Source organism: Pygoscelis adeliae, unplaced genomic scaffold (genome assembly GCF_000699105.1).
Source record: "Pygoscelis adeliae isolate BGI_AS28 unplaced genomic scaffold, ASM69910v1 Scaffold199, whole genome shotgun sequence".
NCBI classification, from domain to species: Eukaryota; Metazoa; Chordata; class Aves; order Sphenisciformes; family Spheniscidae; genus Pygoscelis; species Pygoscelis adeliae.
In genome coordinates this window covers 368,971-392,104 of record NW_008825495.1, presented here as the reverse complement: position 1 = coordinate 392,104, position 23,134 = coordinate 368,971, and the positions used below count along the sequence as shown (strand labels likewise).

General features: G+C 36.6%; 1 protein-coding gene across 1 annotated transcript in view; it reads left to right on the top strand.

Annotated features, from left to right (window-relative positions):
• The window catches only part of ARID4A (AT rich interactive domain 4A (RBP1-like)), a 53,534-nt gene that overhangs the window by 808 nt on the left and 29,592 nt on the right, over positions 1 to 23,134 (top strand). The window contains exons 2-10 of the mRNA XM_009331329.1: positions 552 to 662; positions 3,139 to 3,204; positions 4,143 to 4,233; positions 15,143 to 15,222; positions 15,337 to 15,431; positions 16,055 to 16,187; positions 18,137 to 18,216; positions 19,971 to 20,047; positions 21,921 to 22,087. Of these exons, the coding sequence (XP_009329604.1) occupies positions 552 to 662; positions 3,139 to 3,204; positions 4,143 to 4,233; positions 15,143 to 15,222; positions 15,337 to 15,431; positions 16,055 to 16,187; positions 18,137 to 18,216; positions 19,971 to 20,047; positions 21,921 to 22,087 (900 nt within the window). The remainder of the gene's footprint in view (positions 1 to 551; positions 663 to 3,138; positions 3,205 to 4,142; positions 4,234 to 15,142; positions 15,223 to 15,336; positions 15,432 to 16,054; positions 16,188 to 18,136; positions 18,217 to 19,970; positions 20,048 to 21,920; positions 22,088 to 23,134) is intronic.

Here is a 23,134-nt window from a genome sequence, read left to right as displayed (position 1 = left end):
AGCAGGAAAAAACATTCCTATATATAGAATATAACAGGCTTAATTCTAAGTATTGGGATGTTAGCAATCTCAAACATTTAAAATAATCTGTGTCATTGGATTGCTTATAACTGTACTTCTAAGTACAACTATTTTTTATACTGTCTTTTTGCAGTTGAAATAATCCTTTTGTATGCTGTTTAGGAATGACTTGAATTAATAGTCACTCCTATACATTACTACCCTTTTTATAAGGAGATGTTCCAAATAGCAGTTCAATACCCTCAGAAATATTTCTGGGAGACTAATTAGGCTGACAAAATTGGGGGGGGGGGGGTGTGCACCTCCCTTGTCAAACCAAACCTTCTTTTACTTGTTTGTTGGTTTTTTTTTTTTTTTTTTTTTCCTCCTTTTAAAGAACAGTCTGATTGCAGTTCCGAGTGCGGACGTTGTTTAGCACTTAACAGTCAATAGGTCTAAAAGTTTAGACGTAAAATTAAATATATAACGATGTAGCTGTAAAAATAAATAAGAAGAACTAAACTTTGTTCTTATTTTTTGTTTCTTAATAGGCAGCAGATGAGCCTGCCTACCTGACAGTGGGAACTGATGTCAGTGCCAAGTACCGTGGTGCCTTCTGTGAGGCAAAGATTAAGACCGTGAAAAGGCTTGTGAAAGTCAAGGTAGTATACTGTGGTGGTTGCTGATTTTATGAAAGCATTGTGTTGAAAGGACTGTCAGAGGAGATCCCAGTCCTGAAGATTCGGAAATGTTCATCGCCTCGCTGTATGAATTTTAAAGACGACTTGAATGTTGTTTTTCATAGTTTGGCATTGGGCTTGGGGTGGGTTTTGTTTGTTTTTTGTTCTTTTTGGGGGGGTGGTAGTGGTTTTGTTATTTTTGTAGGAGGATGCTGGAACAAGAATGAGCTTTCAAATTACCTATTCTTGCTACTTCTTTCCTGATCACAGCTGTCTTCTGTTTGTGAATGCATCAGTTTCACAGCAGTCAGTTTTGATGTCACAAATAGAGGATTATGGCTTTACATGAGTAATAAGGAATAAGAGCAACCTCTTCAGAAGCAAAAGTTCCATTTCATTCCAGCTGACATTCTCAGTTTTATAGCTCGGAACTTAAGAGGCAATGCCAAAATAAATCAACATAAGAGCAAAAAAGATGGCAATAATTAGTTTCTTAGAATACGTTTCAGAAATGTCCAGGATAACATTTGTTAAGTTTTGAGCATCTTGCTGCCGCTTCTAAAACAGCGTGCTTTGGCTGTAGCTGAGTTTCTACACATGCATAGTACTGGCACGTAATACTCATTCACATTTACCGGCCTTACGCCAAAACAGCCAAAAAAGAAAGTCATTATTTTGGTGTTGCAGTACTGTTGTTAATGCTAGTATGGGAAAACAAGAATAAAACGTAGTTAAATAAAAGTGAAGAATTCAAAGTAAATACAGAAATTATTCTTCTGCTTTGTTTTGTCAAAATGTTCCCACTTCCTACTTTCTTGTCTACTGTCCAGGATATGTAAATAAGGCATTAGTGACCCAAAAACCCCTAACAAATAGAGATCAAAGCTTCTTTTTATAACTACACATCTAAGTTTTCGCGTGCTTTAATGCGTACATCAAGTAGAAAAAGCTATCAGCCTCTTCAGTTACGTATATAGATCATATCGCTTTATCAAAGTGCTTTTCATGATAAGAAAAAAAACCCCCACGATTCGGATCTTGGAGTCTTTTCCCCTGTTCTTAATGAGTACTTTTAGAAATTTGTGATGTTCTTTGAAATCTGTGTTAATGAGAAGCTCCGTAGGAAGCAGCGTGCTGCCCTTCCTGGTCTGACATCCTTGATTTTGTATCTGTATCTTTGGTCTGATAGAGTATTTAGACTGTTAATAGGTGTGAGTTGCTTTTTCTCATTAGAATCTTATGCTTTATTACTCCATGATAAGATTTGGAAGTGTATGAGGCTGCTGTGATTTGGTGGAAATTCCTGTCACTGTATCTCAATTATGTTACAACAATTAAGTTTTAACAAGCTAAGCCTGATATTGTAGTTAAGAGCACGTGGGCACACCCCGGCACACTCGCAGAGAGTCCAAAAAGTCCAGTAGTCTTTTCCTGAGTAGCAGCACAACCTGTATTCATCTCAATATAAAATTTTAAATAAAAACTGCATAAACTGCATTATTAACCTGAATGTGTGTTAATACCAACGCTATTTTAGCATGCCACTAGTGTTGTATTTATAAATACAGCTACAGTGTAGACTATGGTTGGGGGGTAATTGGGGGAGCTAGAAAACTGGACATCTTTATAGGTGGAAAGGAAGCTCCTGGAACTTTTGATTCCTGAAAAGAAATAGGAATTTTGGAATTTTATTATTAAAACACCGTAGGTGTGTTAGCTATAACAAATGGTGGTGAAACAGTTAACAGTGTTGACATCTAAATATTCATCAATTACGTTTCTAAACTGAGTCTCTGCAAACTCAGGGATTCAGACTGCATAGGTTTACGTTCCCTCTGTCTCATCAGTGTTACCTTCTCAAACAGGATTTTGAAGGGAGAAGCGTAGTTTACTTACACTGTAACCGATCCTTATTTTCATTACACTCGTAGCGATTCACATCTTTACCATAAAAACTTTCTCTCGCTCAAGGTAGCAGAAGTGGTTGTGTTGCGGTCAGTTCAGTGATTTTTTTGATATATATTTAATAAAGAGAGCTTTTTATTTTGGTTATAGTTTAGTATTCAACGTGTTGTTAACAAAGTGCTACAGTTGAAGTAGAGAGAGAGAAAAAACCTGCTTAATCTTCTGATCTGGAAGCCCAATTCCAGGTATGCCCTGGATTGCATCAATATCCAAACTCACATCAAAACATATTTTCTTTGGCTTGGAATGGCTGATGTTTCGTTTGCCCTGTTCTTTAACTATGATGTTTCAGATTAAATATTAAGTGTGATACTTGGGGCTTCCTGTGAGTACCACCGTCCATGCCAAGTGTTTTGCATTCAATAATGTTTGAGTCCATTTGATTGATAAAGATCTTATTTTCCAAATTATTATAAATACAGTTTCATATGCTTTTTGTATGCTATTAAAAATAAGAGAGAGAGATATATAAAAGTTTATTAATATCTTTCAGGTGGTCCTGAAGGGGGATAACTCAACTCAGTTAGTGCAAGATGACCAAGTGAAAGGACCTCTAAGAGTATGTATATTGCATGCCTTTTTTTTTGTAATCACGTAATTGATTTGTAAAATTCTAAATTTTGATGCTGTTTAGGTGGGTACCTGTTCTACAGAATTTAAATCAAAAGGAGGAGGCTCATTGCTTTAGGTCAGATTGATTCTGTGTAATTAGCCTTAACTCTTAACTCTTGTAGCTGAGGCTGTTTATGCTTCTCCATATGCAAACAGTTTTGCACACACAGTGATTTTTGCACCTTGTAAGACACAAAACTTCTTATAAGAAGTAATGGAGAACTTGATTACGAAGCTAAGTTCAAGCCTGTTAGACGACGGTAAATACGATTGCTCTAACTGCATTTTAAAATAGTTGATGTATTTTATATAAAAGTATGTGTTGGTTTGTATTTTTATATGTAACAGTTGTCTGCTAAAATACATAGCTGCATTATAAAACACTGACTGCAGATAGAGCTTCTTAGAGGAGATCATCTTTTTTTGTCTTTGTCTTTTCTCTGGCTACTGCAAGAAGAACACCAATGCATGTTGTAGGCTGCTAGTGGAATTCTGATCTCGTTGACAGTATAACAATGTTTAAAGGATAAAAAATAGTAGTAATTGCATGCACATCAGTAATAAAGTTATAATTACTTTGATTGAATATTTGAATATTTATTTCAAATTGGCCTTCTATTATTTCTTGTGATGATGTAAGTCATGCTGAGATTAGATGTTCCGAGGTTCTTACTGCTTTACTGTCTACTTGCAGTTCAGCCTTTGTGCTTAAGGACCTTTGTTCTTACCAGCTAAGTAGCTACATTTTACAAAGTAACATTTAGGTAAAATGAGTCTTTAAAAAAAAAAAAATCTAGCTTGCTGGGAGAATTAATGTGTACATGTGTTTTTCTCCATTATATGAGTTTGGGATTACATGTAACCTGGAGATACTCCTTTTTGCAGGTTGGTGCAATGGTTGAAACCAAAATGCCCGATGGATCCTTTCAGGAAGCTGTTATCAGCAAGCTGACAGATGCTAGTTGGTATACTGTAGGTGAGTAGCCACGTGCTGCCATTTACGGTCTCTAATCTTTGAACAATATATTTCTAATTATAGGTAATAATGTAAGTAATTATATCTTGTATTGTAAGATCAGAGATAGATTTTGTAGGGGACTTTTTTAAGTCTTGCAGGTCTTGTTTCCTTTTCCATTTAAAATAGGATAATAATTATTTGATGTTCAGGGGGGCTGTTGCAAAGGTAATTGCAGGGCTGAACAATCAAGTTTTATTTGGCACAACGTATGTATACTGATGTTAGCATCACTCACTGGAATTCAGAAAAATTGCTGCAGATTTTAAGACATAAACCTCGTAATTGCACTTCTAGCTGAAAACCTATGGCATGTAATGAATGACTGAACCGCAAGCCTTCCTTCGCTACATGCAGTCTTGTACGCAAGGAAAACATTGGTAGCACCACTGTGCATTCTGAAGTCATTCCTCTGTTCTGTGTAGAGTTGAGGGTCGTGTTTTGTATGAAACAATAGAAGAAAGGATTTTTTTTTTTTTTTCTTGTTAAGAAACGAATTGACATGTTACACCTTAAAAAGAGAAGAGGGGACATTCGCTTATAACGCAAATAACTGTTTGCTTTAAAATAATTTTCAAAAAATGATTATATCTAAAGTGAAATAGAAAACTATTTTGCTTCTCGTGTTGGAGGCTCATGCACTTTTCAGTGATTGAAACAGAAACCTCAGAATGCAGGGTCAGTGAAATTTCAGTGTTGAACAAGAATTCATTGCAAGATAAATTTATTTTGAATAATTAGAATTGCTCATTCTGATCTCTAGATTTTTCTGGAACAGCTTTAACAGTAGAATGACAAAACCCAGCAACATCCAAGTAATACTAGATAAGCAAATAAAAAACCGCAGTATTTGAATCAAAGAGCTTTGCAAGCACCCGTCCTTTTTTGCACAACTTTCTTACAGCAGTGGAGCGTTATATTCACTAATAGTAGCGTGGAGGGAATGTGCTCCTCTTAATTCTCCTGTACCTGCTACTCTTTGGCATTGCTTTTGAGATTGGTACTTGTAAATTTAAACTGTTTGTTTCTTACTAGCTGCCTTGTATACTGAATGTATTCAGCTTTACTTCATATTCTTTTGTACTCTCTTGAGGAGTCCTCTATTGCATGAAGTGTCAATTATTTTGATTCATTAACCCCTTTTTTAAGATATAAAGAAGATCTTTTCAGTAATCCAACATTTCTATTGCAGTAGATAAGGTTATGTCGTCTTTGGTGGGATCAGGATAAGGCTCTCACTGCAGATAATTTGGAAAGTTTTATCACTTTATGATTATTACTGTTATTGCATATTTTAAATATAAGCCAGTTGACTTACCAGTTGACAAAGCTCACTCCTCTTTGCATTGTTCTTCAAGATTGTAACCTTGCTGTAAAATTGTAGGTTTAGCTGTAAAATCGTAGTTTATGTCAGGTCAGGGAGGAAAGGCAGGATTATTTTGGAGTGCAGAAGATTTAAAATCTACTTGGTTTAGTACTGTGATGTGACATACTCTGTGAAGAACACTGGACCTTCAACTTTGCTTTATATTGACTTAGAGGTTCACCGTTCTGATACAGAAGAGATAAGAAACACAGTCTTGCACTAATAATTTCATGGTTTATGAATTAGCATTTCCATTTTAAAAGTCTGACTTATTTTATTTTTAAAGTAGTGTGTTTAGCTAATTCTGTTCGAATTTGGACCAGAAGATTTACATCAGTAAACCAACCCTACATATTCCCGCTTCAGTGATTAAAAAAGGCTTTAAACTATTAGTTGATAAAACAAACATATTTGTCGTCTTACATTTGACAGGTGAACTTTAAATCCCCTGTTTTGGGGGTGAATTTTGTCTGTTTTTTTCTTTTTTCTTTTTTTCCCTTTTGAGCAGTACATTTCTGCCAAAAATCTGTATTTGATGAGCAGGTGATTTGAACGGTGAATACACGCTCTGCCTTGTATTAGTGGATTGTTGTTCAGGTTTAACAAGTTGTTGAACTTGCCCCAATAATGTAAGAGAGAAATCACGTACGCTATGATTTCTACTTTACATTTATTGAAGTGCAGTTCTTCAGAAACTTGAACCAATGGATTAATTTATTATTTAAATTTTCTTTCCCCAAAAAATATTTTTTGACAGGCGGAATAGGGAAAATAAACTCATATGTTTTCCATATGCAAATGTATTAAGAATGCTAGGATTTCGTAAAAATCTGGAGCTGGGGGTGCGTGTAGGATTTAAGTAATCTTACGGTAAGTTAACATGCAGTACTGTAATATGGCATGTAGAGTATATATACCTATGACAAGGAAAATACAATTTTAACACATTGGTATTGTATTTAGATCTTATGACCATTTTTGTGAGTTGTACGTGGTGGTGTGCTTATTAGCGTTGAAAGCACAGTTAACATGGACCAAAGTAAGCAGAACGTGAAGTTTGTGTCTTAAAAAAAGTGGTTATTTTACTTTTAAGACTGGGGGGAAGTGTTATAGGTTGAGTACAGACACACCGAGGTGTGAAAAATAAGCCTTATCTTTTGCCTGCTGCTTCCATTGTATCTTTGTAGAAAGTTTTGGATAGCTATTAGGTGTATGTTTATGTTGCTGTGAAGCAAGCAGAGTTGAATTGGTTCCTTTTTAATAGATGGTGGGCTGTACTACTTGGCAGTCTTACTGACTGATTCAGTCAAAGCTAAAGAGTCGAGAGGGAAGTGGATTAAACAGCCTTCAGGTTTCTAGAATGTCTTCCTGAATGTGGTCAGGCTTGAGATGGAAAGCACAAGGGAAAGCCTGTGTTTCAGTAGTGTGTGCTTTTCCTGTACTATTTATTCTCTGTTTTATGTAGCATCTCTTTCTCAGTGATCTAAAAGCAGACTGATATGGATAGGGAAACGAGGAATACATACAGACAAACATTTTCAAAGTACTAACTACAAAAATCGAAAAATTCCACCAAAACAAACCACATGCATGTCTAGTGAGGAGTGATGATGTTCACTTTTGCAAATCAGGTTCTGTATTTCAGACAGGTATCTAAAGAAGAAAAAAAAGTCAGTTGAAACAACTTTGCTTTGTTCAAGAAGGTGAACCAGTAGAAATGCTATGTTGAATTTGCTGTAGTAGGCTACTTTGCCACCAACATAACAGAAGAGCTTCAGTGACGATCAGTTAGTCTATTTTAACAGCGTCTCCTGTCTATTAGTGGTGTTCGTGTACCCAAAATAAATAAGGATTTATTTTTATTGTAGCTGCCATGGAATCACTTTTTCAGCTTTTTTTACCTAATAATGATGTTACTGTAGCCATTTAGGTGTATTGAAATTTTCAGCTATGATTTGGAAATATTTTTGAAATTACCTTTAAAATTCAGCTTTTCAGTGTAAGTAGGTGAAGAAACAAAAGCTGTTTGGAGTGAAAGTTTAACAATGTCGGGAAAATGCCATTGCACAAGTCAGCCCTCTCATCTGCTCAGTTGAATCTAAAGTGGGATGACAGTAATAGCTGTTCAAGTTCTTTGGATAACAAATGGCTCAGTCGGATGTTTTAATCTTTAAAATGCAATTATTTAAAATGAACTTACTTAATTTACAAATTTTAAAGTGCTGCATTGATGCTTTTGAAGTGCCGAATATATTGCTAGGTGATAATTGCATAGCATTAGAATGGTCTAGCAGATCTGCTTTCAGCTGAGACATGTTTGAATTATGGCTTACTTAGTGTACCGTCCACCTGATTCTCTGTTAACTTGTAAAATGCTTCAGGTAAATACTGAAATAATGTCTGAACTGACTGGAAAAAAACAAAAAAACCCCACAACCCAGACCACACCTTACAAAGTGCATAGCTGTATTTTCCTTCTTTCACATTCTCTCTGGAATCTTACAAGCATTACCAGAATTTCAGAAAACAGAAATCCTTATGTATATGTTCTTTGAGGAAACACTTTTGCATCACCTATGTACAGAACTAGAAGCGATGTAATGTCTATATAAGAGCGAGAAACAGTATTTCAATTGAGTAAGCGTCCGAAGAGTTGCTGTTAGAATAGCCTTTTTTATTGTCCCATCAAAACGAAAGTGTCATCTCTCTTGACAAAACTCAGGTCAATAATCTGTATGTGCTTAGATCTCGTTAAGTGTATGTAATTTAACCATATCTACAACTTTAAACAAAGGAAAACAACAGATCAAACACACTGAGCCTTCTGCCTTGTATTTTGCTAGATAAAATAATGGAAAAGTTTTTCTAAAGAGAGAAAGAGAAAACATGTATTAACTTTCAGTAATTTTTCCTCTGAAATGAGTAGGAAATAGGGAGAAAAAACCCAAAACACTGAGGCATTTGCAGTTTCTAGCAGACCTTGCTGTCAACAGTAGGGCTTTATATACTGGTTAGAGTGAAAGGAAGCGTGAATATTTTTTGAGAATTATGGCTTTCAAGCTTCATCTAGTACTTTTATGTAAGCGAGGACATATCTTTTCTCCTTTTAAAAGCTATCATGAAATGGCAGAATATTTTAACGTAAATAGTAAAGAATTTATTTTTCTCATTCTTTTCAACACTGCATGAGTCTGCAAAGCCAACAGAGTTTTTCCTTTTTGGCTCCAGTACGGTGTTGTACATCAACATGGCCCAACTTTGGCTGTGCTGTAAGCCAGACACCACTTCTGAGACACCTCTGTGAGCCCCGTACCTCTGCTTGTGCTGCACTCCGGCCTCATGTGGTGGTAACTCCCTCCTCTCATGTAGTCACTGGGGCAGTTTGCAGGGAACGCTGACTCTGTGCTGGGAGGAGTTAGACACCTGACTGCTCGTCCTCGTGCAAGTGAAATTTTGGGTAGTCCGCTTGAGTTGTTCTGGAAATGAAGTAGTGTAGTCTCAGCCACCAGTTGCATCACTCTGGGGTACCGCATTCAGGAGGGCAGGTGACAGAAACAAAAGGTATTAAGTATTTGGTTCTAGTCCTCTTTCATGTTTTTGAAAATTCCAGTTCATAATTCTGAGAATGTTTATCAGAAAATGAACCGACAGTGATGTCCTAGGGCTTTCAGGAGCAGGGTTGCTAACAGGAGCTATTTATAGTCACATTTTCCTATCTTAAAAAAAGTTTTGCTCTTCTGATGCAGTGTGGAGATATCTGGGCTAACAGGAAAAATTGACTTCGTCCTGGCTCCACTACAACTTTAAGCTCCTAACATGTCTTATTCCTGCATGAAGGGTGATAAAAGCTATCAGTGCCGCCACGATCAGTTGACTTCATCCATGCCAGAGGCTTGTCGGTTTGTCTTTTTATAATTTCAGCAGCACACGTCTTGCAGTATGTGCAAGGCACTAGTCACGTTTGTGTGGCTGGTTTGACCAGTTCTTCCCAGCATCCTGTTGAGTTCTACATCCCAGAAGCATCACTTCATCTTCTGGCTGTGCGTGCGTCATCCAGGAATCCAAAACCACAAGTGTGGGAGGGGAACTGCCCAGTTGCCCCCGCTTTGCTGGTGCTCTATACCACCCCGACCCACCATAAATTTTTTCTTTTTGTCCTCAAAATGTTGCTTGTGTGGATTTTGAGGAAACCCTGAATTTGCCTGGAGTCCTTCCATGGGACATATCGTTTAAGTGCACCTGTGGCACATGGAAACTGTGCAATAGCTGTGTTGGTTGCTTTCTGGACAGTCTAGAAAAAAAGAATAGCACCGCATTTTGCACTTAAGCATGTTTAGGCAACGGGCAGGTAGAGGAGCAGATGTGATGGTGAAAAAGTATATTAACTGAACCTTGTTACAAATCAACTGGATAGAGCCTTTGGTTCTAAAACCGCCTTTGTTACAATGTGGACTGAGTGTTAAAAAAAAAATAAAAATTGTGTAGGGATACACTTTTTTTTCAAGGAGGTAGAATTTTTTTCTTTAATCTCTTCATATGTAACAATAGTAACATTACTGTAACATCTCAGAAGAAGCAGTTTCAGACAGTAGGGTTTTGTTTGTAAGGTGATGTTCTATGAGTAGACTCAAAGGTCTCACTTCTGTGTTTTCAGTGATAGTTCATATACATTTCTGTAGAGGAACTGAAGCTCATTTAAAATGATTTTTTTAAAAACTGAGTTCTGTAGTCTCTCCAGTAGGACAGTATACTGCAGTATCGTGCTCTGAAGCCCTCTTACAGTGATGAATTGGTATTTAGTACAGCCCTTGTCTACAAGGTCATTCAACAAGTATTGCATGACTCTTGGAACTTTCCATATTGTTTCCGCAGCTGAAAAACAAAAATCTGCAAAACCTGCTCACATTCATCGAGATGTTCATAGATAGCATCTCTGATAGGTCACAGATTACTATTTTGTCAGACAGCTAGTGAAAATAATTAAGTGTGCATAGTGACCCTGGATCAGTTTTCACTTGTTGGTACGTACTTTCATTGTCTTGGTAGATTTAAAAGTTTTTGAATGGGATGAGGAATGAGAAAAAAGGTTTACTTGCTGTGCAGTACAGAATCTCTCCTCCTTTGGGCAGCAACAGGAACGTAGCTTGTTGGATTTGAAGTTAGCAAGCAGATGCAGCCTTGAGGGTTGTTTTTCCTGTTCACTTGTCTATTACAGGACTGCCTTGTTCTGGTAACACTGATTGCTCTGTGAATAAGTAATATTGTAACTATTATGAGGATGTTATTGCTAGTGTCCTGCTGCTCCTTTTTCTTTCTTTTTTTTTGTTTTTAAAATCTTAGGGATATTTATAAACAAGATTTAGTTAAACTGATCTGCAGTATTTTGTGGCAAGTTTCTTCACAGTTCCTAAAAATGGTTTTGATTAGTCGACTCGTTAATATTTCTTATATAAATAAATGAGAACTGATGTTGAGAGAGTGTTTTTGTGAGGACAGGTTTAGTATTATTTTTGTTAATGGCATATATGGGCCTGCTACAGACAGGGAATGGAAGATACCTGCTCATCAATAGTGAGTTGAAAGTTGCACCATTTCATGCATTTTTGAGGGACTCAACTTTTAATCAAGAGAATTTTTTTCTAACTTTTGGGATGTATTGCATGATTCCCACTGGGAAGCTTTGTTTTTCTTTTTCTGTCATAGCTTTGGCTTGCCTAGGCTTCCATAAACAGGAAAAAAAAAATCAATTACGTTTCTTTCCTGTTATGGACAAGGTTGGGATGCAGCGAAATTCTGAAAATTCCGGCTTTATTTCCACTGTTCAAATAGGCTCTGTACGGAGCATATTGAACTCCATTCTTGGGACTAGAGCAAGCATTATAAGAGACTGTTCCTCCAGGTTGTGCTGCTTAGTCATCTTTTTCCCCCTTCTGTCAGCGTTCGTCATTAAGCGACACGTTTGGAAGAAAGGCCTCTGGCCAGCAGAAATGTTGCTTTTCTTTCTGTCATTCCTGATTTGTTATATTGACTCTTAAATAGGAGTATGTAGGTTCCTGGCTTGTACGTATCATTCTCTTTCCAGAAGTATTTACTGAAGTGGTCAGCTGGTACACTCTGTTTCCCCAACGAGTACATGCCCACTACAAGATTAGATGATGGTAGTACTTAAAGGGCTTTTGCTTTTTCATACTTGTTTCTTTGGAAGGACAGGATTGTAAGCGCCTCTTCTAAGATAAATATTGTGGCACTGTAAAGACATCTTTTGATGACTACATTACATGGGTATGGGGAGATATCTCCCTCTCTTCCGTTCCTGTTTCCTTCCCCCCTTAACACAACTGATACTGTTCAGTAAATTCTTTCTTATGGTATACAACCTCTAGGAATTTCTGCTGCAGGAGAATTTGGAGTTGTAACAATAACCTATTTGAGGAATAATAAAGTAATTAATGCAAGTTATTCAACATTAATGTAACAGTTTTTAATTTGTCTGTTTGTTAGTACTAGGCATTTTAACTAAACAGTGTTACTTCTGGATGAGGTTAAAAAGAGGAATGAATTTGCAGCTTAGAGCATATTCTAAGAGTGTATTAAGTTCTCGTGGCATGACTGCTATTATAGCATTACAGTATCGCATAGCCAAAAAACGTGCCATCTGCCCTGCTGCCCTGATTTATGAAATTCTTAATAGATGATACTGTATATTGAAAAGACTTTAAGATTCTCTTGAAGCCTCTAGGAGTAGCATTAAAAAGTCATGCATAGGGTGGCAGTAATATGAACGGTACATCTGGTGAAGTAGATTTTTCTTAAAAGTGAGATGGAAACCACAAGGCCTACTTAGTTTAAGAAAGGTATGTATTTTTAAAGGTGCTGAGACTATCAATGTGTGTTTCTGATTACCCTTTCAGTAAGGCACAAACAAATATTTTCCCTAGAAGAGAAGCAAGTTTAAAGTAGCTACAATTACAAAATATTTCATGCATTGTGACTGAGAGACTGCTTACTTGGTCCCACTTCAGAAATTCAAATAATTGGTATTTTTGTATGAAAAATGGTGCTATTCTTTCTCCATTGACACTATAAAGTGATCACTAATTTAGCTAAGGAAATCTTTCTTTCTATGCTGTTCTGTTACACACTTCGTTGTTCTGCAAAGGTGTTGTTTTACTCTGAGTTGTGCAGCTACGCTGTCAGTTGCAGGTGCTGTTGCACATGTCCACAACATAAATCATTGTAGAATGAGCAGACAATTTCTTATGTATCTAAAAACTCTTACGTGGTCAAAGAAAGCTTCAGTTTATCCTTGAAGCAAATAAATGACTTTGAAAGACCAAAAATATTAGTGCCTTCTGTTCCTGCCCCTCATGGGCCTTCTACCTCTGCCCCTACTGGTCCCCATCAAGACAGAAAATTAAATGTAACTGTCACTTTTCTATTAATCATTTAAAAAAGGCAAAGTCTTTTTAAGTGATGATAATGCTATGGTATTTCCTTCTATATAACACCGCTTAGTTTTTGTTGTTGAGAATTCTGTGTAATTGTCTAAAAGCGTTTTCGGTACTGAGCAGGAGATGTCTAGGGATAACCACATACAGACGTGATGAAAATGTTCTAGTTTTGTCGTTTACGTGTGTGCATATATGGATTTACACATATTTAGATGAGACTTTCAGGAGTTGGATGTGTTGACTCTATCCATTCTTTTAACCTGAATGAGGAGTGAGGGGGAGAGAAACTTCAGTCCTGGAGGAAAATTACCAAGGTGAAATGGAACATATTGGACTTGATCGCTTTGAAAGAATCACGCACTCTTACACTGCCGTGCATTTCCTTTTCCCCAGGCAGGACGCTCTCACATGGCTCCTGAGGGGAGATATTTTTCTACACTTCCATTTACCGGTTATGCCAATTCCTTGGCCTGCTGCAGTTCAGGAAGGAGGTCTGAGAACTTGTGCTTCTCCACCTTCCTTTCCTGAACTTGTGTGATAACTGCCTCTTGTATGAAAGAAAGTACTCTATCCTTTTGGAAAGAGTAGCTTTCCTTTTAGGGGTGGGAGAGGGATTTCAGAAGGGGCTTTGGGGTTTTTTTTGTTTTCTTTTTTCTGTCGTCTACCTGTTTCAGTTTTGGAAAACGTAGAGTGGCCTAGCACTTCTTCCCAGTATGGCAAGGGACAAGCAGCTTCTGTAGAACAGGCCACATCTATACCTTCGACTAGAGAAAACAGGGAAAAATGGCAGAAAAAGACTTGTAGGAAGAGGGCTGCTTTTGAGGCATGGCATAGACTTGTCTTCGTTCAGGTATGAAACAGGGAATAGGACTGAAAGCATGACTGTCAAGCTCTGAAAGCATACTTATGCTTTCATTGTCTCTGGGTCTGAGGGGTGATTAGGAAAACTTAATTGTTCAGCATTAATTATTTTTTTTTCCATGTTTTTTTTTGTCCATGGAAGTGAAATATAAATTTATTTGATATTTATGCTAGCTTAAGAGATTTATTTTTTTAATAGAAGTATGCCAAAATTATCATACCGATATGCACGACACTTGAAACTTTTTTAAGTTCACTACTGGACAAGGTATGTTTCAAGTAGTTTAAATATAGAGTAGCATTCTGCACTTTGACCCATACAAATAAACTTTTACCTTACTGGAATGCCAGACTGCAGCCACCTGGTCTCTGCTCTTTGAAAAGGGTCTGTTCACGTGGCTCAGACAGTGGGATCTGAACCAGGGCGGGGGGGACTAGTAACTTTTCTTTCCTTCTCTTCGAGGAAGTTTTTGTGAAAAGGTTTTATTTAAACTGACTAAAGAGTAGATCTTTCTCTGGCAAAGCTTGCAATAGCCTTACAGCATTCTAGTTGTCTTCAGCTGTGTATTGATGGAACTTCTCTGTTACTTATACATGAGTTTTAAGAGAACATGTCTACTAAGTATTCTTTATAAATTGGTCAGACTTACAGTTGCAAGTTTCTAGCACTCCCAATCTGTTGGTAACACAGTATTGATAGTGTAGCAAAAACTATCACACGCTTGTTTTTCTTTCCATTCCTTTGTCTTTTTGCGGATTTGTTTGTAGCAAGAGAGAGGATTAAAAGGTAGCATAGGTAAGGAATAAAGGGGTAGGGTAAAAAAAAACCCCAAACCAAACAAACCCCTAAGATTCTTAGATAATAGTAACTGATATAGAGCCAGTAGCTATGGTTTGAAATTTGCAGTGTATTGATAAGAAGGATGTCTAAATTAGACTGAGACTGTTGCATCCAAAAGCCTTACTTTATACTGGCTTGAATCTCTGTGTGCAAATGTTATCTGTTCTTAGACTGGATCTTGAATACCACCCTCCATATTGCTTGTGAACAAAAGTAGCATTTAAATGGAGGTCTTGGAAGTCATGTTTTAGAGAATATTCTAAATAGTGAGATCACTAGTAGACTTGTATTATCTCTTGGGAAAGAGATCTGATCACCTTGTGCCCATGTGTCTTCTTGGCTTCATACTAGTTTTTGATGATGGTGATGAAAGGACCTTGAGACGAACCTCGTTATGCTTGAAGGGAGAAAGGCACTTCGCAGAAAGTGAGGTAAGACAATGATGGACATGCAATGAAAACTAAGTAGTTAATTTATTTATTTATTTTATTTTTAATAATAAGAAGAAATTGCAAACTCCTTTTGTTTCCTCTTTTTCCATGTAGACACTTGATCAACTGCCACTAACCAATCCAGAGCACTTTGGAACTCCAGTTATTGGGAAGAAATCTAATAGAGGAAGAAGGTCGTCTCTTCCTGTGTGAGTTTTGATAGTGCTCTGTTGCTTTCCTTTCCTTCAGTGTCCTTTGCTAAAACTGAAGCGGTACCATTGAAGCTGTAATGGTCTGAATGCTCTATCATGTGAGCTGCGTACACAGCTTATGGGCTTAAGTAATTCAGTTCATGCAGACGTGTTCATATGTTAGCAGTATTATCAAACTGATGGGTTTTTTGCCTGTAGTAGCCTTAAGAATGTTTATGCTTCTTTCATATAATAGGAACTCGTGTCAGGAAATGTAGGATTTTTAACCTTCTTTATACTGCACAAAGTAGGAAAAAAAAGGTGCTTTTAAATTTCTGGGGTAGAGACCATTTCTCTTTGTTTCATGTCTGTGCACAATCAAATCCTGATTCATGCCTCCAATTCCAACACGATGCTGTTGTAAAATACTACTACTTGGAAAGGATTTCTACAAAATTCCTCTTACTAAGTAAGTGCACTCAATATTTAAGTGTGTTTCAAGCAATTTCAGCTCTTAAAATTCTAATTTTGTTTTTGAAGCTTTGCAGAACAGGAAGAAAGATCTGGTTGTAAGCTGTATTTGCTTTCAAATACTAACTTCAGACAAAAACTTTAAAATACTGTATGTTTTAATAATTTAGTACTGAAGATGAAAAGGAAGAAGAAAGTAGTGAAGAGGAGGATGAAGATAAAAGGCGGCTTAATGATGAATTGCTTGGCAAAGTTGTGAGTGTGACTTGTAATTCTGAGAAGGCAGACTGGTATCCAGCTTTGGTAAGTTGCTTAAGACGTTGACATCTCTAGTGCCATACTACTGATATCTTCTTAGACAAGAGTGTCATCTGACTTGTTCCATTGTTCATATAGCGCTTTTCCTGGATAGGATGGTTTGCGAACTTCACAACTTTTACAGCAGAGTTGTGAATGTAGTCAGGCTAAGCTCTGCTGCCCATATTTGCTAAAAATACAAATATTCTACAGTATCTATGGAGAGTAGGAGAGCAAAGATTAACATTTATGTATCAGTTACAGTTTTATGGCTCTTAAGACTTTCAAAACTGCACATAAAATGATTGGTATGTAACAATATTTTTCTTCTAAAAATAAGATACGTTAGGACTTGCGCTCCCAGGCAATTTAAGAGCAAGTAGATTTATGAATCTTAATTGCAGTGGAGTTTTTATCTTTTTGTATTTAATGATTACCTTTTTTCTTAGACTTTCCATCTTATGAAATACAAAGTTCCGTTCATGCTTGCATTTACATAAACGGCCAGCTACTCTAGCAGCAGAGGTCGGTTATTATTTTTATTTGACTGTCAATGTAGGATATAGCTGTTCATTGCCATTGCTGATAATAAATATGTATTAAATAAGTTCAAGTACAAGTAGTCTTGTACTGTAAAGGTAGAGACTTTGCAGATTCTTTATACACACAGAAAAGTTTACGGAGGCATATTAAAAGTTGCTTTCTTTAGTAAACTTTTTGGTATTGTCAGACAAGCTGAATACACATCTTCTGTCATCCATCAGAGACGTGTTTGTTTAAAAAAAAAAAAATACTTTGTAGCATTAAACATGCAGGTTTGGTTCACTACTTTTTGCAGACTTTATTTACTTAATTGTATATTCTGTAGTCCTTTACTTTGAGTCTTTGTGGTTAGCTGGAGCAAGCTCAGCTGTTACAATCTTCTAACTTACTTTAACATTTTATTTCCCTGCGTGAATCCAGGATCAAAAGGTAACTAACTGCACAGGCCAGTTGTCTTCCCTTCCTTGAAAGAACATTATGGTGTAACGTAGGGTGAATAGTTGGCACTGACTTATCCAGCTGTATGTATCTCAGTTTAAAACGTGAAATGTGGTATTGTTGTACGTGTTCTGATTGTTGTATATACCTTTACTAACAGCAGATTTTAACTTAACATGGTTCTAACTAGGGAGTTAAGTTACTGGAGGCCATGTACCCGTTCTGTCCTCTGCTACCTGATAAACAGGAATGTCTTACCTTGATTTTGGGGGTAAAATTCTGACACACCTGAATGGGGTGGCACAGTTTCCTCTGAGTCCTGGTAGATCCAGAAGTTCATCTGCATTTGACATTTTCTGTCTGTATATGGTCTAGAGCAAAGTGTAAACTTGTTCCGTTTGTGGTAATACAAATGCTGCAAATGCATTTTTATCACCTTTTTAGACTTGTAGAGATGATACTGCTGTGGAAGGGTGTGCTGGATTCCACACTGGCTCATATTATCAACACCTCAAAAAAAAAACAAAACCCCAAACAAAAGAAAAAAAACCTACTTACGTCTCAGTTTGAATGCCAAAGATCAGAAACTGGTATAAAATAAGTGGGTCTGTAACTTCTTAAATAGATGCTTTAAACAGGTTTTGTATGAACAAGAAGAAAAAAGCAGAGTGAATAAATAGGATCCCATGATGTTACCCCAGTGGAGTAGCTTTTGAGTTTACAAATGAAACTGCAAACTTTTCTGGCTTGTACATAGCAAGTAAAGTTAAAAGTTTGAGGTAAACTGCTTCTTGAAATTTGTCGTTGTTGGCTTTGGTAATATAAATTGGAGTAGGTTTCTTTTCTCGGAACTGGTAATTGTAATAGAAGAAACAGGAAAACAGCAGTTTTCCTGCTGTCCATCTTTCTTTCCTTTCAAGATCAGCTTTTTTTGTTGTTGTTGCTTAAAAAAAGTGTTTTATTTGAAACTTCAGGTTGTGTCTCCCAGCTGTAATGATGACGTCACAGTGAAAAAGGACCAGTGCTTAGTTCGATCCTTTGCGGATTCCAAATTGTAAGTAATAGCTTACTTTCATTAGATGTGTATGGGAGAAGAATGCTAAACTAATTACATATTGCTTCTGAAGACATTATTTCTTCCAAAAGCAAAGGGTACAATTTTGTGTAGTGTTGGTTGTACACATTTGTCATTCATAGTCCATTTCCAGCTAACTGCTTACTCGCCCACCTTTACATCGTGTGTACAGATAGAGGTCATTGGATTAGTACAGTTTCTGGTGTTTCTTTATTTAAAAAAAATCAACAACTTCAGAAAAAACCCAGGTGTTAACACTTTAGATGACTCCTGTTCTTTGAAGCATGAGTTTTGGTTTTAATTATTTCCCTTAATGTCTTAATTACTATGTCTTTATGGGTGTCTGTTGTAGTAGTTTGGATATCTGATTGACTCATTACCTCCAGTGCCCAGATGTCCATGGCTGTTTAAACAGCAAAGTTGAAAAGTGTTTAATCTACTTTTTTTAATAAAAAAGTGATTGTAAAGTACCTGTTGAATTAAAATTTTTACAGAATCTGAATGAAGATTCCTGTGAAAATAAAGAAAGGTCTTCTTAGTCCATCCCCCCCCACCACCACCCCGAAAGGGGGGAGGGGAGGGGAGAGAGAGAGAGAGATGTGTGTCTTACTTAAGGAATAATATATTCAAAAGAATATGAATGCTGTTTTTTAAAGCTGTTTCCCTTTATTTCTCTTCATCCGTACTTCTAACGCATCTGTCTCAACATATTGTAGCTAAAAACTTACTTGCCAAAGGCCAGCTGCCACCTCTCTTTCTCTCTTTATTTCAAAGTGAACAATTTGTGATTTTTTTTTTTTTTAATAGCCATGATTATGAGTAGGACATGAGCACTTGATTACTGAAACGTATTTCAAGTAACTGAAGATTTAATTCATTTTGGCCTCTTAATGTAGACATGTATCATCAGCCTTCTAGATAAGTCTGGTTCTTTATATACCGAAGGTAGAATGTTATTGGAAATCATGCAGACTTGCTCTGTTTTACTTTTTTTTGTGTGTGTGTGTCCCCAGTATTATGGCTTTAACTTCAGAAAATGGTGGCCTCCAATTCCTGAGGTTTTACTCCAGTTTTTCTGAAATAATGAAAGAAGAAAAAAACCACTGTATTATAATAACTAACTTGTAAGGCTTTCCTTGCAGGTTGGTTAGTATTTCTATTGTAGTAATTCAGTAACTGAATATTCAGTATAACTTTAGAACAGAGCAACTTCCATATATTTTGCTGTGAGAACACTTTTGTAATTTAAAAATAAAAGTAAACTATTTATCAATGCAGATATGTGAATTTGGTTTCACTTGTTCTGTGCTAGTAGAAATGCACTTTGAAAATAGAGGGCTTGTTTCTTAGCTAGATTGCTGGTTTGGGTAGCAACTGTTGATTGATGTGAATATTTTCAATTTAGAAAATGTTTTTTGCCTATGTAGAGTATTTTACCTTTGCAAATTTGTGCACAGGTTAAACATTTAAAATAAAGAAGCTTTACAAACTTTTCTTAATTATTTAATTACAAGGGTTATTTTAGTGTCTGAATTTCAAAGGTTGGAAACTTACTCTGGTTTCGAATCTTGTGTTAGGACCTACAGTAACAAATGCCTTACGCGTTTAGTTGTTAGGAAGAACCTTGAAAGTCAATGATAAATCTTGAAAATTTCAGAAATCGCTGGTTTTCTAAGTCAAATGCTTGCTTTACTGTGATTTAAAAATAATAACAGAACCTTGTTCTTTTTCAGTTACTCAGTAGCAAGAAAAGACATTAAAGAACTAGATGTTCAAAACTTACCAAAATCTGAGTCCTCTCCTAAAAAAGGTAAATTAGAATAAATTCTAGGTGTTTAAAAAAAGTAATCTTGTGCAATAGTACTTTTAACTTTTGCAGATAAACGATGGCCTGTTGATTTCTGGTAATTGCTCTTGGATATCTTGCAAACAATTTTAAATGTGATAAAGGAGAGAAACTTTGGGTATAGCCACCTTATTATTAAAATAGCACCTAGTAGAAGTGTTGTTTATTTGATTTTTATTTCCTTCTTTCGATCCACTCCAAATTCATGGGAAGTGAATGGAATATTTTCAAGGTACAGTATTTGAAATGTCATTGAACAATGGAATATATGGTTACCTCTCCTAAAATCAAAGTTTTGTGCTGTTGCTCAAAACTCTTTGTCTTTACATTAAAAATACCCAGACAGCAAGGTGTAAACTTCATTAGAACAGCCTGCCTGTGCTTAATGTTTGATTTAGAAGTATAATTAGAGAACTTGATTTCTGGATGGATGGATGGATGATGTGACTACAATAATCTATCTTTTTAGTGAGCTTGTAAAAGGCCAGATTCTCACTTCAATGTAAATAATTCTTAAACTTTTAGTGTTGTTTCTCCCAATCAAACCTCAAAACACAAAATTTATTAAGGAGAAATATTTAAAATGTATTTATTAAAAATAATAATAATAAAAAAACCCAGCAACAACACCCCCGCAACAACAACAACAACAGTTCCTCTGGTTTGAGTAAAGGTGTGGAACAGCTTTCTAACAAGTACAGATTTAACATGATACTCACAAATGAGAGCTTGAGGTGGTTTTGATTGCTTCGTGTAATGCTTAATGATTTCACATATACTTTCTTCTTAATAACTATTGCACAGTGGAAGAACTTTAGAACAGCCAAAAAAATTATCAGATGCCAGGTTTCACAGAAATTGAAGAAAGGGATTTTTTTTTCATGCAGAACATAATTGGGTTGTGACATTCATTGCCATGAGGGAATTGTGGAACCGGAGGTGCTAATGGTTTCAAAAAGAGTTTAGACAACTTTCTGGAGGTTACTCTATCAGCAGCCATTAAAAGCTGGTGCCTTTTCTTCTCCAGCAACACTGTGAATGGTTCATTGCAATATGTCTCTCTTTTGGGTATTCTTCTGCTTTCTCTTTGTTAAAGTTTTTTATTGTGTCTGGGGGGCATGTTTTGGGGTTATCTGGGTTTGTTTTGCTTTGTTGTTTCCCCCCCTCGGAGCACCTCTTCAAGGAAAAGAATTTGAGGTATTCCCATTGTACAAGTGTGACTTCTCCCTGTCTCATCACTCCCTTACTCATAAGTGTATTTTTCCTCTGTTCCAAACATTAATGTAACATCTCTTTAGGCAGTGATCTTAAACAAAACATTTGCATTTTTTTTTTGCAATCTAAACTTTAAGACATGAAGATACTTTGAAAAGAACAAAGTCACGGTACTTGATCTAACTGATGGGTTTGTTTTTTTAAATAGCTTTGTTACAGTATTTGTCTCTTTCATACAGAAAAAGAACAGTCCACAGTTGCATAGAATATATGTGGATAAGTATAGGTGCTTATCTTTGGTACTGTTCACATACATAGGTGTAAATCTTAGTAGTGTTCATGGAGGCCTATGCCTAGAGAACAACTGGATAGTGTGTGTGGGATGGATGTTCTTGACTCTAAACTCCTTGAGTTACTGATACTCGCTTTTTAAAATTTGACAGTCTCAAAATGTAAAGTGTGTAGACTGAATGTTTAAAGCTGAAGTATCTGTTTTATCACTTATTTCCATTTTTGGTTTAAGTTGGCATTGTAATTTACAAGAAGGTGAAAAGGAAATTAAAAATGCTTTGTGACTGTGAATACTGCGGATGAGGTAAAGCCAGGGCCCTTTCTTCTGTAGGGCTACAGGAGGCAAGCACATTTCTCAACACAAAGGGTGTTCCTCGGAACTGGAAAATGGACATAAGTGAAATTCTGGAGTCCTCTAGCAGCGATGAGGAAGATGGAGCTGCTGCAGAAACTGATGAAGAGGAAGAAAAGAGAGAAGAGAAAACCGAAGAAGTAGTGGTAAGTCTGGGCAATTTCAGTCATTCTTCAAAGATAATTGAGTAACTTGCATGCCTGAAGATCCTGCACTTTCCAACATTTTACTCTCAGACGTAGCTTACTCACTTCAACGTGTTTTCAGACCTGCCCATCTTCCCTTTGCTACAGCCATCTTTATTGGGATTTGTGAGCAGTGGCAGATTGCCTCCTGTTATCCAGTGCAGAAATGGGAGACAAATCTCAGAAATTAAGAATTCAAGAGAAGAGTGATAGAAAGAATCTAGGTCAGAAGGAGAGACGTAACAAAAAAAATTGATGCTGAGCCTAATAGTAGTAATCCAAACTTAAATAAAAGTAACTTTGTATTTTTCTTCTGTAGTTTATATGTAGCTTATATAAAAAGTAACTTGTTTCTGAAAACAGTAGTGTGATTAAAAAAAAAAGACAAACTATTAAAGCAAAAGCAGTAGGCTGACTGAAAGTATGAGCTAATGCACGGTGCCTCTTAAAGCTCTTTGGTGCCTAAGACACTATTTAAGAGCAGTACAGGACTTAAACCTTTTTAAGTGTTGGGTTTTTCTTAAGACCAGTATTACCGGTTGGGAATTGTAGAACCATATGCTATGCTGTGGATGGACTTTCCGTCTAATTTTTATGGTAAAATGTTTTTCTGCACTGGAATATTTTGAGTGGCTCCTTTTCCACAAAGTTTAGCCAGTTTCTTCATGTCATCAAAAACGTATTTACAGAATTTACTTTTATTTCTGCTACCTGTTTTTAACCTTGATGTTATATTTGGAAGGGAGGGGGTGCATTTGGTTGCGGGATTTGTTTGTTTTTTTTTTTTTTTCTCGTCGTGCAATTTTCACCATACGCTCGGAAACATTCCTTTCTTTACATCGAAAAAAATCAAGTGAAGTTTGCCTTCTGAGGAAGGTCAAACACCGTTTCCCTTTCCTTCCCCTTCCCCTGCAGCGTGCGGTTTTGTCAGCCCGAGCACAGAATGGCCGTTCATACTTGGAGGCGGCCTACAGCGTTGCCACGGCAACCGAGTGTTGGCTGGCAGTG